The sequence below is a fragment of the Falco biarmicus genome, chromosome 3, assembly GCF_023638135.1.
Source record: "Falco biarmicus isolate bFalBia1 chromosome 3, bFalBia1.pri, whole genome shotgun sequence".
Taxonomy (NCBI): Eukaryota; Metazoa; Chordata; class Aves; order Falconiformes; family Falconidae; genus Falco; species Falco biarmicus.
Window position 1 is genome coordinate 36,487,774 of NC_079290.1, and position 16,735 is coordinate 36,504,508.

The 16,735-nt window shown below is 43.6% G+C and overlaps 1 protein-coding gene across 1 annotated transcript; it reads right to left on the minus strand.

Moving 5' to 3' along the window:
• Nucleotides 1-261: 261 nt before the first annotated feature.
• LOC130146759 (fatty acid-binding protein 5) lies at nt 262-5,660 on the minus strand. The gene is made up of 4 exons (XM_056333255.1): nt 5,395-5,660; nt 2,330-2,502; nt 1,267-1,371; nt 262-1,150 (listed from the first exon to the last, which is right to left on the minus strand). The coding sequence occupies exons 1-4, from the start codon at nt 5,468-5,470 to the stop codon at nt 1,100-1,102; spliced, it is 405 nt and encodes a 134-aa protein (XP_056189230.1). The 5' UTR covers nt 5,471-5,660; the 3' UTR covers nt 262-1,099.
• Between the last annotated feature and the right edge of the window lie 11,075 nt (nt 5,661-16,735).

Below are 16,735 nucleotides of genomic sequence, written 5' to 3' on the forward strand. Positions count from 1 at the left end.
TAAGGTTGAAGCAGCAATGGATTCTGCAACGGCTGATGCTGCAAACTGGAAATGTGCAATTACATGATTCCCCAGGCTTCTGAATCTGATAGAAAACTCCCCATCACCTGTCACCAAACAGTTTCATTTTTAGGACGTGTGTCTGGTGTGGCAGAAACTCACCTAAACCTTTTACTTTTGCCTAATCTGACATCTCTTTGGAAGAATAGTAGCAACATAGGCTCTGTTTCCCAATCAGTGTAAAAGTAATACTCAAGACACTGACATTTCTGATTATTTATTACAGTATTTTAAAGCATATAAACTCCATTGCCAGGTGTTTCAAGCCGGTTTAAAAATAAAATAAAATAAAATGAGGCTTTAAGTTTTAGGCAGTATTTCAGTAGATTTTGATTAAGAATTTTTAGAATGTTACTAGAGAGGAAATATGACTTTTCCTAGGAAAACAGTCTTCTCAAAATAAGGCTTCCTTTCAGTAAAGCATGGATGTGTTTGCCTAAATTTATCACATTCATTGGCTCACCAGCATGTATTTTTTCTGACAAGAAATTTGTGAGTTTGAGACGTGAAAAAAACAAACTAACCCCTGAAAATACATCCCTCAAACACCAAAGCTTCTGTCTTACTTATACCCACCCAGTTCTATTTACTTTGTAACATGCAAGTTAGAAAACAACTCTAGAGCCCAAACTCTTCATGCTTTTCTCAGTTGCAGCTTTTACTATCTCAGCAATTGAGGATGCTGGTCAAAATTCAGCTTGCTATTAACTGTTTGTTGCCATATGTTGCACTACCTTGAACTGAAGGCAGTTTGTAGTAGGGCCTAAAGCCAAACTGATTTTTTATAAAACCTCACTTTAAAATTCCACTGTAGTAACAACATTTCCACTTCATATATTTGACAATTTTATTTAATAGCCTCATAAGTTCAGAATAGTTACATAATAGTTACATCACAACTTTTAAAAAGGATTGCACTCAGCTACTCAGTCCATTAAAATACTAGAAAACAGGGAAAAGGAAAATACGGAGTGTAAAGGAGCTCTGTCCACTGAACTGAGTTGTTTGTAGCAAGTTGCTACTGAACATGAAGAGGTCCTCATGCTTTCTGGTAGACTCTAACACACTTGACACCATTCATGTCACATTCCTAGAAGATAAAGAGATGGATTTATTCATTTGCCATAAGGAAAAAGATCTTTTAGAGTTACTTTTCAGGCTACTGGCCAGCAGAGCTCAGGGGTCAGAAAGCAGGACTGAACTCACCACCACCAATTGTCCATCCACTAGCTTTCGTGTTATTATGGTCTTCTTGCCATCCCATTCCTGCTCCTGAATCAGTGACCCATCATCTTTTAAGCTTACAAGGGTCTGAAAGAAGAACCCAGACATCAATACTTTACACATGACATTTGATGGAGACCAAGGCTTTCCAACACCTTATTCCAAAGGAAAAGTTCCTACCCCAGTTCACCCAATAGTAATTTTGTAATTGATATCAGGAAATTATATTAAATGTTTTATTGATCCTCTTCTTCCAGCAGCTCACTGCTTGTTCACTCACTGCTCTGACACATTCCTGCATCAGACAGACCTTTGACAGCATGCACAATTTCAACTAACAGGAGCAGACGATGTTCTCTGTTCATCTTTTTGTACTTGGGCTTTTGTGTAACATTTATCTGATCTTGCAATAATAGTTGAATTGCCAGTGTGGGGCTGGAGGTAGGGGGTTGGTACTCAGCACTCACACAGGGATGAGAGAGAATCTTATTTGAGGGCTTCTTTGTGTTTAACCTCCTTTTGGATTAATATTCTCCCTATTTGGTGCAGGGAGAAGCTCTTTGCCTTCTAAAACTGGAGATTAGAGACTGTGATTCACATGTATGCCTGTGTGTCAGTTATCCCACTGCACACTGAACCACTCTCTCGTTACGCAAATACGAGACTCAGCGGAAAGGTTAACCCAAAGGCTGCATTGGCTCTGATTAAACATCAATGGGATTTTTTCCACAGGCTTCAAATGAAGTGGCATTTGGCTTTAACAGGGATTTAGAGGTCTGTTAGTTTTACTAACACAATGCTTCTGCTACAAATGGAAAACAACAAAATACACAAGACATTATTGGCTTCAGCATTTTCCTTCTTTGGAAGTTGCTTAATCCACAAAAAAAAAAAAAAGAGAGGAATTTATTTCAATGAGACTCTCAGAGACAACTGCTCATCCAAAAAAGCATTGTTAGTGTGGATGTCAAAACTGATTTTTAAATAGCATCTCTATCTGTGAAACAAAGAATTCTCGTTTTGCAATAAAATCTAGTATACTGACCTGAGTTTTCCTGCCATCTAATGTATTTTCCTCAAATTTCTCACCAAGCTTGAAGCTGAACTGTGAAGTTTTGAAGGTGCTTTCTGTTTTTACGGTGATTGTGTCCCCATCCTTAATAATGTAAACATCTGGTTTGGCCATGCTTCCCATTTTTCTCATGGCCATACCCACACCTGCAAGGTGAGAGGCACAGAGTATCACAAAGTCAGTTAAATCCTAAGACTTAGGGCCACACAAGAATTCAAATACTTAATTCCCATTTAATTAGACACTTAAGTACACTTGAGAATCAAAGCTCAAGAGCCACAAAGAAAGAGGATGTTTTAAATTATACACTGATGAGGAAGGAAAAAAGCTTATTCACAGGATTATTCTTTTGCTTCCTCAAAGAGCTAAAGTTAAATCTATTTTGCCCTCTAGAGGACTTGCAGATGTCCCAAAACTACACTGGATTACAAACAGAAATAAACAATAGACAGGGAAACAAACATGAACGTTTAAACTAACATAAAATTATTTCCTTCAAGTTTGAACACTTTAAAAATTCTACAGATGATTTTTGACAGATTAATCCACCTGCATATTAATTTTAACTTACTCAAGAAATTCTCTTCCATCACTCTGTATACAATCACAAAGTCTACCCAAAGTATGGACTTGAGAATTAGAAAAGCAATATAGTGCTCATGCACACACACCCCAAAAAAAGGACCATGAGAAAAAATAAGCTTTACAAATGACTGAAAATTCATCATCTGGAGACGGCAGCCCTCAAAATTCTTCAGCAAAAAGACTGACCCTGCCTCAGCCCCTGTGTGCACTGTTGGAGGGGTTTGCTTGAGTCTTTATCTGATGGATGAAAAAACAGATAAGAGGGTAGTCAGGCAACAAATGTGAATCCATCAAACTGGGAAGTGCAGATCTGAACCAAAAATTGTTAAGAATCAAATGGAGCAGAAAAGGCCACCAAGTCCATGAGTGTCTGGATTCTACGCTGATGTAGTTAGAAAATGTTGTCACATAACAGCACAGCATTCCCCCAGAGTGTACAGGATGCTTAGGTGAGGGCTGAGTCCACAAAGCAAAGATTACAGTTTCCTTCGGAGGTGGAAATAACAAAATACTTCCCAGCCACTGCTTCTCCAGACTCAACTGAGATTCCAGGACTTGAGCCTTAAGCTTGAGCCTGCAGAGCAAAAACCATTCCTCCTCAGTCTGGCTTTTCTGACCAGAACTGGAAATTATTGCCAGTGACACCCCACCACCACCACCCCCCCTCTGCTGCCATCCAGTCCAGAGCAGTCAGTGAGTTATCTGATCAGCTACACCTTGGGATCCAGCTAAACAGAGATGAGCCATGTATGTTTTTGGTAGGGCAAGGAGTGAAATCCAAACTTCTTTATCCTTGAATGTTCTTTTATACAAGCTGAGTGGAATCTGCAGAATCTCATTTATGGTGCGTCAATAGGATCAAAGGTAGAGAGTTTCCTAAGTAGTCAGCGAGGGTGAAATCCAATAAAGAACTGGCTCTTAAAGTGTGACTTGGAGTAATTTAATCGGCTAAATTGTAATTGTAAAAAGGAAAAGTGACTGGTTTAAGACTGCAATGTAAAAACAAACAAACAACACTCAGTCACTGCCCACACATGGGAGGTGCTCTGCCATTGCAGCAGTTAATTTCTACTTTGAAGTTGCAACTTGGCACATTCCTAGCCCTGGCAGTTAGACATGAGCTCCACAGCATCCTAATCCATGGCTGAACTGAGCTGAGCTTAAAATTCTTGAATTTCTTCCAAAGTCTCCCAAAGGGCTCAGTCCAGCAGGCTTTCTCACACCACAGCTATCACATATTGAAAGGCTTCCCACAAAATACAATTAGCTGCCACTGTCTGCAGAGCGTAAATGCAGCGATGCCTTCTGCATTTTACATGAAGAGCGCAAGACCTAAATTCCTTCCTCTCCTCCCTCCAAAGACATTCAAGGCCACATCTTCTGCCTCTTGAGAAAATATCTTAGCTTGCAACAGTGAATAAATTGCAGAAAACAACAGCTCCCAGGCTATGCAGACACTGCAAGGTGTCCATCACCTGTTGGCCAGGATGCTCACAGGAAGTGGTGAATCTGAACTTGCAGAGGAGGCTCCTGGTGTTAGGTCCGTTCTTGCTTCGATAACTTTGTGTTACAAAATGTAGGGCAACTTGGAAGTGAGGATAACAAGTCGGGACGACCACCCCCCCCACCCCACCCCCACCGTTAAGGCCGCTACCCACAGAAGACTGCAAACTGCCCCTGGCAATGCAGTCAGCTGCCGGGTACCCACAGGCAGTTGATCCAGTTTGGCTTTCTCATGATGAGACACCCAAGGTGACTTCACGGGAAGGCAGCCCAGGCTCGGCAGGGCTGTGTGTGGCCACCCCGGGCGGTGGGAGCCCGGCCCTGCCCTGGCAGCAGCGCTGCCCTGCCCGCCATCCCGCTCCCCGCCGAGGGCAGCGCGGAGCCGCCCCCCCGCCCCCCGCCCGGGGCATCGCTCGGGTCCCACCGCCCCGGCTGCCCGCCCCGGGGCATTAACCGGGGAGGGAGGAGCGAGCTGGCCTAATGGCAGCCGGGCTGCTGGCACCGGTGGATAATCCGGGGCGCTGCCGGCGGGAGGGGGCGGCTGGGCAGCAGGGAAGGCGCAGCACGGGGCGGCGGGAACGCGTCTGCTGGCACCGGCACCTGCCTCCCAGCCATTACGGTGCAAAAAGGCTTGCCGACATCTTTAGGACGCGGAGACGGAGGCGGCAGCTACCCCGGGAGGAAGGGGCTGCTCCCGGCCGACGCTCCCCCAGGCACCGGGAGGGCGCGGAGACCCCGGTGCCGCATCCCGGCATCACCCCCCCGGCCGCCGCCCCGCCGCAGCTCACGGCCGGGCCGCCCGCGCCCTCGGGCCCGGCCCCGGGACGGCGCACCGGTCCCGGTGCCGCGCCCGCCGCGCACCTTGGACAGAGCCTCGCCGGCCGGCGGCGACGACACGTCCCCGGGGCGGCATCCCTCCCTCCCGGGGCGGGGAGTCGCCGGCTCCTTACCCAGCTCCTTCATATACTCCTCGAAGCCCTCGCTGGAGATGAGGCACCATTTGCCTAAAAACGCGTCGATGGCCATGGCGGCGGCGCTGGGGCTGGAGGTGTCCCTGGGGAAGCGCGGAGGCAGGAGGATGGGCTGCAGCGCGGCCGCGGCCGCCTTTATAGCGGGGCCGGCCACATGTGCCGCCGGGGAGAGCCAATGGGGCGGCCGCCGAGCCCCCGCCCGGCGAGTCCCGCCCGCGGCGGCGGCGGCAAGAGCGGGCACGCCGGGCCGCTGCCTGCCCTCCGCCCGCACCCGCACACGCACACCCGCACACGCACACACCCGTGCACACCCGCACCCGCACACACACCCGCATACACACACTGGCGCGCACACACACACACACACACACCCGTGCACACACACCTACCCGTGCACACACACACACACCCGTGCACACACCCGCACACGCACCCACCCGCACACGATCACGCACACACACCCGCATACACACACTGGCGCGCACACACACACCCGCACACCCACCCACCCGCACCCGCACACCCGCACACACCTGCACACACACACATGCACACACACACTGGCGTGTGCACACACCCCCGTACACACGCACACCCCCCCAGCACACACACACATGCACGCACACATGCACACACACGCACCCCCGCACACACATACCTGCGCGCACACACCCGCTCACACACACACCCAGCACACACACACACCCACGCACACACACACAAACCTGTGCACACACATCCGCGCACACACCCCCTGCACACGCACACCCGCGCACACACACACCCACACACACCTGCGCACACACACACCCTGTCTGCCCCCCGGGCCTGCAGCTCCTCTGGACTGCAAGCTGCACCAGAAATGGTGGGACACCGCCGTAGCATCCCACCCAGGGATGTCATGGCCTTAATGCTTCTTCAGGCACGAACACCACCCCGACACCTACCTCAGCCAAGGAGTCCAGTGTGCTGTGCTCTAGCACCTGTGGGGTCCAACCCAGTCTCCAGGATTTGAGCTCCAGGGAAATTTTTCTTCTGGCACACTAATCCTAAATTACACCATTTACTACATACACTTTTTACAGGTAATTCAGGAACAAAAAAGCACAGGGCATCATATGGCACAGAGACAGCACTAACGAGTCAGCATCCCAAAGAAGTTTATTGGGTTCGATCGTAGGCTTTCCCGGCATCCCCCCAAGCCCCACCGGTACATCCCATCATACTGAACTACAGCGATCTACAGCATGCTGCAGCCCAGGAGCAGCCATTACATACTCGCAGCGATCAGCTATCAAACAAGGTCCATCAAAATACAGAGCTAACGCAGGTACTTGCGGTACACAGGAAAAATCAAAGCCTGGATGCAACCTCATGCTTTAGCACTAGAAAAATGCAGATTTGGTACTTTGGTTTTAGTCTGTATTGAACTGCGATATCCTAATTCCTGCTTTTTAAAAGAAAACACAGCAGCTGTCACTACTGTACTGCCGGCGCAGAAGTACCCCCATAAAATATACACTGTTACCAGACCCCTTGGGGTTTGGGTCAATCTTCTGTCACATCCTGTCGGGTGAGCAGACGGATTTACTGTCGTATCCTGTGAGAAAGCTGTTATTTCTAAGTTACAACAAAAATCCTGATTCCAAAGTATCCCCAAAATCTGTTTCCACCATCAGGGTTATGCCGATCTCTGCTTCTTTTGGCCTTCTATCAGACTGGATGAGACCCATAGCTCTTTCTCCATAGCTACTTTCTCCTGACCAGAAAAATAAAAATCTAAAGATATGCCTAGTGCCTGGAGTTTTTTGATGGAGCAGCCATGGCTATGTTTGTCTGCTAGTACTTTTGTGGAGGAGTTTGAGACTGAGGTGTCAAAACCAAAGACGACAGCAAGGTCTCTGAGCTGGTTCCAGCATTTCACAACATGAGAAGGTGCTGTGGATCCAAATGTTGTTGGTGCAAGGAGGACATTTCCCTTTATGCTCTGCAGTGATACAACTTAGAGCTAAACTGAATCAGTTTGAAGGTTCAGTACTTTCTAGAAAAGGTCAGATTTGTCATACGCTAAGTAATCAGTGCATTTTTCAACTGAGATTTTTTAAAAATCCTTCTGTTTAACTATCCTTCCCTACTGAGCTGCCTTTAATTACCTTTCACTTCTCTGACTATATGCTTGCTTTTAATATGCAAACACCACTATAGCGTCTGCTCATAAAGCAGCAAGTCACGTTGCCTTTTTTGTCATCAGGTATGTACATTGAAACACAAGACTTTCAGCTTCCTTCCACTTTTTTTTTTTTTTTTTTTTTTTTTTTTTCTGGTCTTGCACAAGAGACTTCATAGAAAATTTCAGATTAGGTTGATGTTTACTACCTAACTCATGGTAGCGGAACCAAACTGCTGTCCATCATGTAGTTCTTTTCTGCTTGCTTACAGAAAGGATAATAGAAAAGCAATCAGATTAGAGATAGAACAGAATCATCCTTCAGAAACGAGGAAGTCTTCAGTCTCATAAAACAGGGACAATTTCTAGAAATAGAAATCTTGGCTTTGCTTCATGTACGCTAGCAAAGAATTTTGGATCCACATTTCTGTAGTGCTGCCTGCAGATGGCTTACGATATGTAAATAGCATTCATTTATACGTGACAATAGCTATACATCAGCATGTAAGTGCTGATAATGCAGCAGATGTAAAATTCACTATTTCCATCTAGTGGTGAGACAGTATTCCTGGATCTGAAGTCCATGGAGATCCAGCTACGTACCTGCGCAGGATGTGTTACTTTTTTGAATCCTCCCACAAGTCACTTGGTTTGATTTATTCTCCTTACAAATTTTTCAGGTCTAGACATGTAAGTTCATAGAAGATGTAAAGAAAAAAAGAGAATCTTATCACTCTTTTCTGAAATGCAGACTGTTAGGATACAGTGAAAAATCTCTCTCAATTTTTACAAAAATCTAATGTTTTGCAAATTAATCTGGCCATACAGATTACTGGCTGTGATATTGTCAATGCCACATCTCAAAACTTCTTTGAAACTGGACAGAGCTGAAATTTGTGGTATCTCACATAGCAAATAGAGTAACTAGAGAGACCAGAGACGTATTCTACTGGGTAAGGTACAAGTGGACTGGGCTACAAAATATACATTATTTTTAATTATAATGGTACAGTGTATGTATTGGTCATAATGGCTCTTACTTTGGGAGCCAAAATAAAACGGCCAGATATCCAGAGACGCTTGGGCCACAGGGATCTGTCTCTGTAAATCCCAGTTCCTGCCTGGTTTGAGACTGGCGTCACGGTCAGAGATGCTTTGTGTGTGTAGCCTCCTCTTTTCTCTAGATATGCCCAAGGGGAAGCAGTGAATACATATATCCGTATGGGCACCGTTGAATTGCTATGCCACATATTACTGTTTCAGCACAGACATCTGAAGTTCTCTGAAGTTTTGCTTGTTTCCATGTTAGACTACACATTGTTGAAGAGAAGAAGAATCAAATTTACAATGAGAAGTGTAAATTCTTCCGTGGCAATTAACTGCACGGAAAGCACGTAGCCACAGTTAGGAGCAACCGCCACCTTGGCAGCGTGGGCCTGCCAGGGTGAATGTTTTCCTGAGGTAGTCAAGCCCTTGCACCTCATGCGAGAGGAGGATATTATGGGCCTTCATTACCAAGCACAAAGAAAAGGACCAAGGCAAAAGAGTGCACAGAGACCTTCATTCTACTCCTCCAGGCAAGTGTGCATTGTGCAGTGATGCTTCATCTGACATGAGAGCTGGGAAGATGTGGCCAGCAGTGTTTGAGGCTCACATAGCCATAGCATTACCCTCTGCATGCAAGCCAAGCCATATTTTGCCTTTCAGACTCACAATACCTGCTGCTTGGGCAGGGCAGAGCACCACCTCCTTGTCTGCAACATATCGCTGATCAGGTTGCATAGGAGGTGTAACTTTTTCCCTAGACCTTCACTCATTATACTGCCCGTATGTTTTACTTGGAAGGAACCCGATCTGATAGTGCTATACTTTGCTTTACTGTGTAAAAGGGAGGACCTTGCTTTCCTTCTAGTACACAGACGTATTTTTTTATATACAGTACCTTCTCCAAGTGGTAAGCTTCTTCTAGACAAGATCACCTACCTCCTGTGAAAAATTGTCTTCAAAAATTGTCAGGGAAATTGGACACCACAGCCCAAATTTTACTCTTCAGCCTATCCCTAGCTATGAAAAAAGAATAAAGCAATCCATGAATAATAGTTACTCAGCCCCAAGGCATGGATGAGATAAATTGCATAGGTAGCACAGCTTTGTGTTTGTTTCCTTGTTGTACAAGTGTGGTTTTCCCTTCCCAGCCATGTCATCACTGGGCAGACATGATGAAACACATGCTATGGTTGCATAGCTGGCCTAGGTAAGCTTTACTCCAGCTCAGAAGCTATTTGCTTGGGCAATACTAAACCAGGGATTATGAAGCAACGCATGAACCTGCAAGTTTCCATCTGTATGTCAATATGCACAAGATCTTCTAGCGTATGGGCATTTCCTTACCTCTGAGCTAAAGAGTTGGGCATAGCCTGCATTTTGTCAATGAGCTTTGCACGGTACATCTTAGTTTTCAAGTCAAAACAAAGCCACCTTGCTCTCCAGAACAGCTTAGTCTAAGGAGCATAGGCCCAAGGAGTGCTTGCTGTGGATCCGGCCACTGCTGCATCTGCTCTGGGTGGCTGGCTGTTGGGGACGGGCAGGCTCACACGTGCTCGCGTTCAGTGCCGAGCCAACCAGAGCCCTGATCCCTGCTGATGCCACAGAGCATTACTATAATGCAATTAACATGCCAGCAACCTCAGCATATGTCCTGTATGCTGTCAGCAGCATGTTCAAAGCAAGTTTAAAGGGAAATGCTTACATTGAGGGCAAAGATTACTGTGGCAATGGTGTGACAGCTCACTGGTTGTATCCTGCCTCAATGACCGGAGAGAAAGCTCCAGAGACTGCAGTGACCAGAAAGAGTATTCCAGGCTCCATTTTCCTCATTCCAGACAAAAATGACCTGTCAGTTCCAGCCCAGCTCACAGTGACTGCAGATGTACAAGCTTGTGTCTAATTTTGGAAGCTTTAAAAAAAAATCTCTTTATTTAGCAGCAATATCTATGTTGAATAGCAAACACTCACACATTACTATAGAAATATTTTTATTTATCTTCAGAATTTTATAATCTGTATAGCCATTACAATGTTAAAAAAATTAAGATCAGGATAACTACGAATTGTCCATTGCTGTAGTTTTAACACTGAAAAGGTCTTTGATCCACATAAACCAAAAACATATTAGCAGGGGATACCTGCTCATGGAGAATTTCAGAAAGATAATACCCTGACGTGGCTTTTTAGAAATCTCAGGTGTACAAAGAACTATCTCAAAGCTCTATCAAGAAAACCAAATAAACCCCGCAACTTTGTCCTTTCTGTGTGGTCTGGAACAATAAGGACAAGGAATGGCAAAATAACTTGGAATAAATAAATGATAAAAGAAATATTTCTACCAACGCTGAGTAACTGGCCTATGGAATTTAGAATCACAAATTACAGATTGCCCATTGGATTTTGGAAGGGGTATATAAAGTTTTAGTATGATTTTTTGGTTGCATATTATAAGTAGAGTTTTATTACCAAGTATGTTAATTCACCACTGTGAAGGTAACCTCAGAAAAAAAAATTAATTTATAGTTATAACAATTGCACTACTTTTCATTCTCAGGATGTCACCAGAGAGCATCACAGCTACAGAAATCTGGCGGCAGAGCATGACACTTGTCCTCTACAGATGAAGGGTTTTCTCAGTGTGATGTAGATACCAATGCCTTTCCCAGCAGTATTGGAGTGAGAGGGACTGCAACTGCTGCTCTTCGTGTTAGGCAAAATCCTGTCATATGGTATTAGGAATATCTGTAGCCCATCTACCAGATCAGGGCTCCCAAAGGACTTCATCTTGGGGCAACAAGGCTAGGTTTCGCCAAAAAGCACAAGTCTCCTCACACCTGCACGCAGTGGGAAGAGACAGGCTCTCCGCGATGTCACTCAAGCACTAGCTTCCGGCTCTGACTTGCCTTTCAGAAAAGCCCTGCTCTTTCACAAACCGTAGAGGAACCTAGAGAAATACCATTTAGAAGCTAAAGCTAGTTTTTATGATTATCCCATTCCCATTGCTAACACACGTTTGCCAAGTGTGTCAACTACGTGACTTGTGTTCAAAAGACCTTCTAAGAAAATTCTTGCCTCTGGCATCTCAGGCAACCATGCAGGACTGGTAGGTATTCTCCACTTCACTCTTCCAGACTTGAAAAGCCTCATGGTATTTGGGTTTATGTCCTTGATTCCTTTTTACGATCTTACTTAGCTAATCTAGGCTAGAGAAAATCTATAAGGAGGTAAAAAATTACATTGCAGTTCCCTGATTTTTTCCTGTGCTTCTGCCACAAGATACTTTCTGGTACTGATTCTGGCACTTTTATGTGCAGCTTAACTTGATACTGACTAGGCTACGTGAAGGAAAGGAAGAATTAACCATCTGATTCTTAGATTTGCTATTTCCAGTAAATACTTTGAGATTCATTTGAGAGGTGGAATTTGAAGACAAGTTCTACAAAGCCCCACCAAGAAAAAGAGACTTTATAAACTCCATGAAAATAATTACCGTTTCTTTTATTTGTGCAAGTGATTTGAACCACTCAGGTTCACCAGTAATGAAAAGACAATTCAGTGAATCTGTGCAAGAACTGTGTTTGAGATGACAAATTTGCTGGCTTTGCATACTGACCATACTATTTCTACAGTAAGGCTGACCATTGACTCCTCACTGAAAAAGGGTGGAGGGCTCAAAAGAAATAGAAAAGTAGTGCCTGAGTATGGAAGGAACCTGCTGCTTTGCCTCCTGCCTGTCCACTGAACTTCCTCCAGGGATTGCCAGAGTTGGTGAAAACCTGTCCACTAAGTCGCTTTTCCCAGGCTTTGCGCCTATTGACCAAGCATTCCCTCCAGAAACAGGTCTGCTGGTCCACTTTTCCAGCTATTTTGTCTTAAAATAAATGTTCTTTCTATATGTAGGCAAATCAAACTCACCTCATCCAGGGAAGCACAATGCGGAGACCTCCTCTGATATGCTATTAACCTCTGCTGGCAACCCTGTCAGCATGTAGGAGACCGCCTCAAGTCAAGCAGAGTCTCTATGCTTACCTTAACGCTGCTTTCAAGTACCACTTTGAAACTTAACAAGACACGATCAAAACACATCAGCAGCTCCTTTGTCCTCACATCTCTAACATCTATCCCTGGGCACAGTCTTCTAAAATCTTGAGAAGGCCAGCTCAATGTAAAGATGATTTGTTAAGTTAAAGACAATCAGAAACAAAGTACCCCCTCCAACCATTCATGCTGCTCTATCCCTACATTCCTCAGCATACAGAGTGAGGCTGAGCGGGAAGAAAAGTAGTGGTTTACCTGGACCAAAGCACCCTGGCTGCTTGAAGCTACTGCAGACAAGTCTGCTCTTAGCAGACAATAAAAAAGGCTCAGAAGAGTCCTCCCTCTGGAAGGCTCAGGCCTTCCACAGGGAAAAGGTGAGACTGGATGAGATCAAATAGCACCAGGAAGGAAAAAGGCAATTATTACTCGAGGAGAAGGGAGGGGAGGGCAGTGCAGTTGGGAGAGGCACCACTGACAGGTGACCTGTCAGTCTGAAGGTGATTCCAAACCACCCAGGGGAGAAGCAGGGTCCATCATCCAGGGAAACTGGTCACACCAAGCTGAAGTGAGCAGTAAGCCAGCAGCTCTTAAAACTGCAAGGGGCGTGTACACCTGCACAGAGTAGACATGCAGATGATACATATGGGAGCAAAAGTTTTGAGAACTGTCAAAACATAATCCAAGGATATTTAGGGTTTGGGGTTTTTTTGCTCTTCCTTACACCATATAAACTCCTTCGTCATTCAAAATTCATATGTAGTAAAAGGGAAGAACTAGGAAAAGCCAGCCAAAATTAATGCATTCTTCCACATCCTACAGGGCAAACAGTTGTTGACAATTTTCTGAAATTAGTAGATGGTATCTTCTGCACGGTCACAGACTGCAAAAATGTATTAGCTTGCAACACTTTCAAAATACTTGAGATGTAAAGCATTTTCCACTCAAGTGGGGTTCACACAGCAATACTGCATTGTAGAGTTTCTCCTACAATTTTCTCCTACAAAATTGCCCAAATTGAGATTTCCACAAATAACAAAAAACAGAATTTGCACTAGCATGCATGAACTACATCTGATACCATGTTTCTACTTCTTTCTACCTTGCAAAAAAGGCCTTGGGATGTTGCGTTTTTGTACTTACTTGGGCCAGCTAGTAGTTAAAACTTGCTGTGGAAATGTTCACTAACATTGCTGCTCCCTGCTGAAATCTTCAATGAAGATACCATTTTCTTTTTCTAAAAACAATGCTGCAGATACTTAAAAAGGAAGCACCCTGCCCAGTGAGTGCTACCTGAGTGGCACATTCATCTACTTCAGGACTATTCTCCCTACACATTGACAAGAACTTCTAAATAAATAGGTACTTGTCCAATACACAGGTCTAAGATGATTCTAATAATTTTTTTAAATTGCCAGGTATTAAGAGATCTAAGCATTTTAATGTTATCACCTGTCATCAGACACCTTACATGGACATGGTGTTTGCATTTAATTAATCCCAGTATTTTTAGGGCCTGTTCCAGTTCCTTTTATACTTAGGCAAGCACTCATATTTTTGGTGTGGTACACTAATCAAGATTAGTGGGTTAAAGAATAATAACATGCAAAATCAGTGCTCACCCAGCCACGCTTTGTTCTGCATGACTGACCTTAATACCACCTACATCCACAGCCCTAGACTGTGCATGTCAGGAAGATGTCAGAGTAGCAGGTCACTTGGCTTTGTTTCAGTCAGTCAGACAGCAGCAGAAATCGATACTGCACGAACAGCTTGCAGCAAAGTTATCTAAATGCTTAGAGAAGAAATTCATTAAAGATTATCTTCAGCATACTTCAAAAATAAATCTGTACCTTTATCTACATGGTACAGGAAGAGCAATTTTCTACATATTAGCATAATAATCACCAGATGAGTTCCTCCTTGCCCATGTTGCTTGTTTGTATCACTTCAATATCTTGTAGCCTTGAAAATGCACATTTTTAGCTTTATTTTTTCTGTCCTGTATGTTTTCATTTATACCTTACATATTCAAATCCTAGTCATTACTTTTTCATGCACAAAACATACTAGAGTTTTACCACTGCAAATTGCAGTGACTAGCACATACAGCAAAAGTAGCGTCAGCTAACACCTCACCCACTGAATTGTCAGTCATCTCTCAGCGTCTATGTTACATGCCTTTGGCTTAACTTAAGCAAAAAGGTTGGGCATCTCTGGGTTAAAGTGAAAGCACCCAGTAAGAGCATGTCTTTACACAGCAGGATGCCTATCCATGCGAGTAAAGAAACAACAAAAAATACTCATCTTTTTTCAACAGTGGAGAGGATTGGTTTTGGCTGTAAAAAGCCTGAACTGTGATCTTCATTCTTCTCCCTTTTCTCTTCATAAATATAGACCCCAATCTTGGGCCAATATAATACTAAATTTCTATAGTGTTTAACATGTTTTTTAAGTACTTAAAGATGGCTAATTATTTAAGATGCAAGTGTTTCACATTTAAACACACGTTTTGCACACTGACATTGTTGTACAAACTGTAAAGGACAAAAACCCAACACAAAAATCACTGATATATTACAGTAAGAGGGCTTTTGAGCATATGAATACATGATTAATTACAGAATAAAAAATTCTGCAGTGTTCTTCTACTTGGAACAATTGTGACTTTCGTGTCGGGTTTCTTCAGGTAAAGTCATGCTGTACAATGTTCTTCTAAACTGGAAGGGGAAAAAAATAAAATAAAAAAATACCCAAACTGTCCTTTGAACAGCCTTATTTCTATTTGGTCCACTTTCTATGATCCTCTTCTAGATTCACAGGATTTAAAATCCTCTCAGTTTCAGACGTTCTCATGACTAGAAGGGAGATCAGTAGCAGGTTTGGGAGCTCAGCACTATGAAACCACTTAGAAGAGCTGGTGGCCTAATAAAAAATTAAAAATAAAAATAAAAATAACAGACTGCAGAGAAGGTATTTATCCCAGACGAAGTCATTCACTTACATTGCTCCCACATCTAAATTTCATTGACTCATCTGCCCCAATCATCTTATCCCACTCTCTCCCGTTTGTTGCAGAGGAGGCCACCATAGCATATTAGCAAATGTCTTTAGCACAGTTCTGCTTCTCCAGTGAAAGATACCACTCCGACCTCAGTATCCTGGTGAAGAAGTTGCTAAGAACTACCTTGACAGTGCTATTTAAAACACTGATGCTTTCAGAAAGGACAGCGTCATTTACAAATCTTGGCAAAAGTTAAGGTAAAACCAATTTCAGATTGCACCCTAAATCTGCTGCCAAATTAAATTTGAAAACACATGTACTATAATTTCATATAAGTCAGGCATATGATTAACAACAGGTAGAACCGATGCCTCTCAATGTACTGCACTCACAATTCTCAAAACTGTAATTTCAGTTATTTTCATTATGAATTGAACTAGAACAAAACCAATGGACATGGAGTACATGTGTAGTTGACACCTTCACCTGCACAGCCTGAGGAGAGATCAACCCTCCCAAACCCACAGCGCTTTGCAATACAGGTGAGACACTTAAGCACTTATGTTAGTAAACAGGGTTGGACACAGGGCCATAAACACCAAATACATTTCTCCCTTTGATCTTTATAAAATATTTCACTAAATCTCCCAAAAGCAAGCAACAAAAATATTACAAAACTGAACTTCAAAGATAGCACTTTTCTCCAATTATCAAAAAAACTAACTTACCTTTCCCTTTGAGCTAAACTTGGCTACTTTCAAGCAGCATGAGTAGCTCTACTGTGTGTTCACAGTCCCATTACCTTGTTATTTTAATTGCTGAGCTAAATTTACATTTAGCAAATTTCACACTTTCTTGAAAGAGAGAAAAAAAATGGCAAGGACTTAGCAACTGATGTATTATAAACATAGTATTACAAAATGCACTCTGAATTTGCAGTGCACTGTCCCTCAGCTAAGTCGATGATGAATGCTTTCAAAGTTTTGTTCAAATTTTTGCACTTGATGTTCAAAAATAATAACCACTCTAATAGTATTTTGCATTCTACTGTACAGAAATTTTGTAGA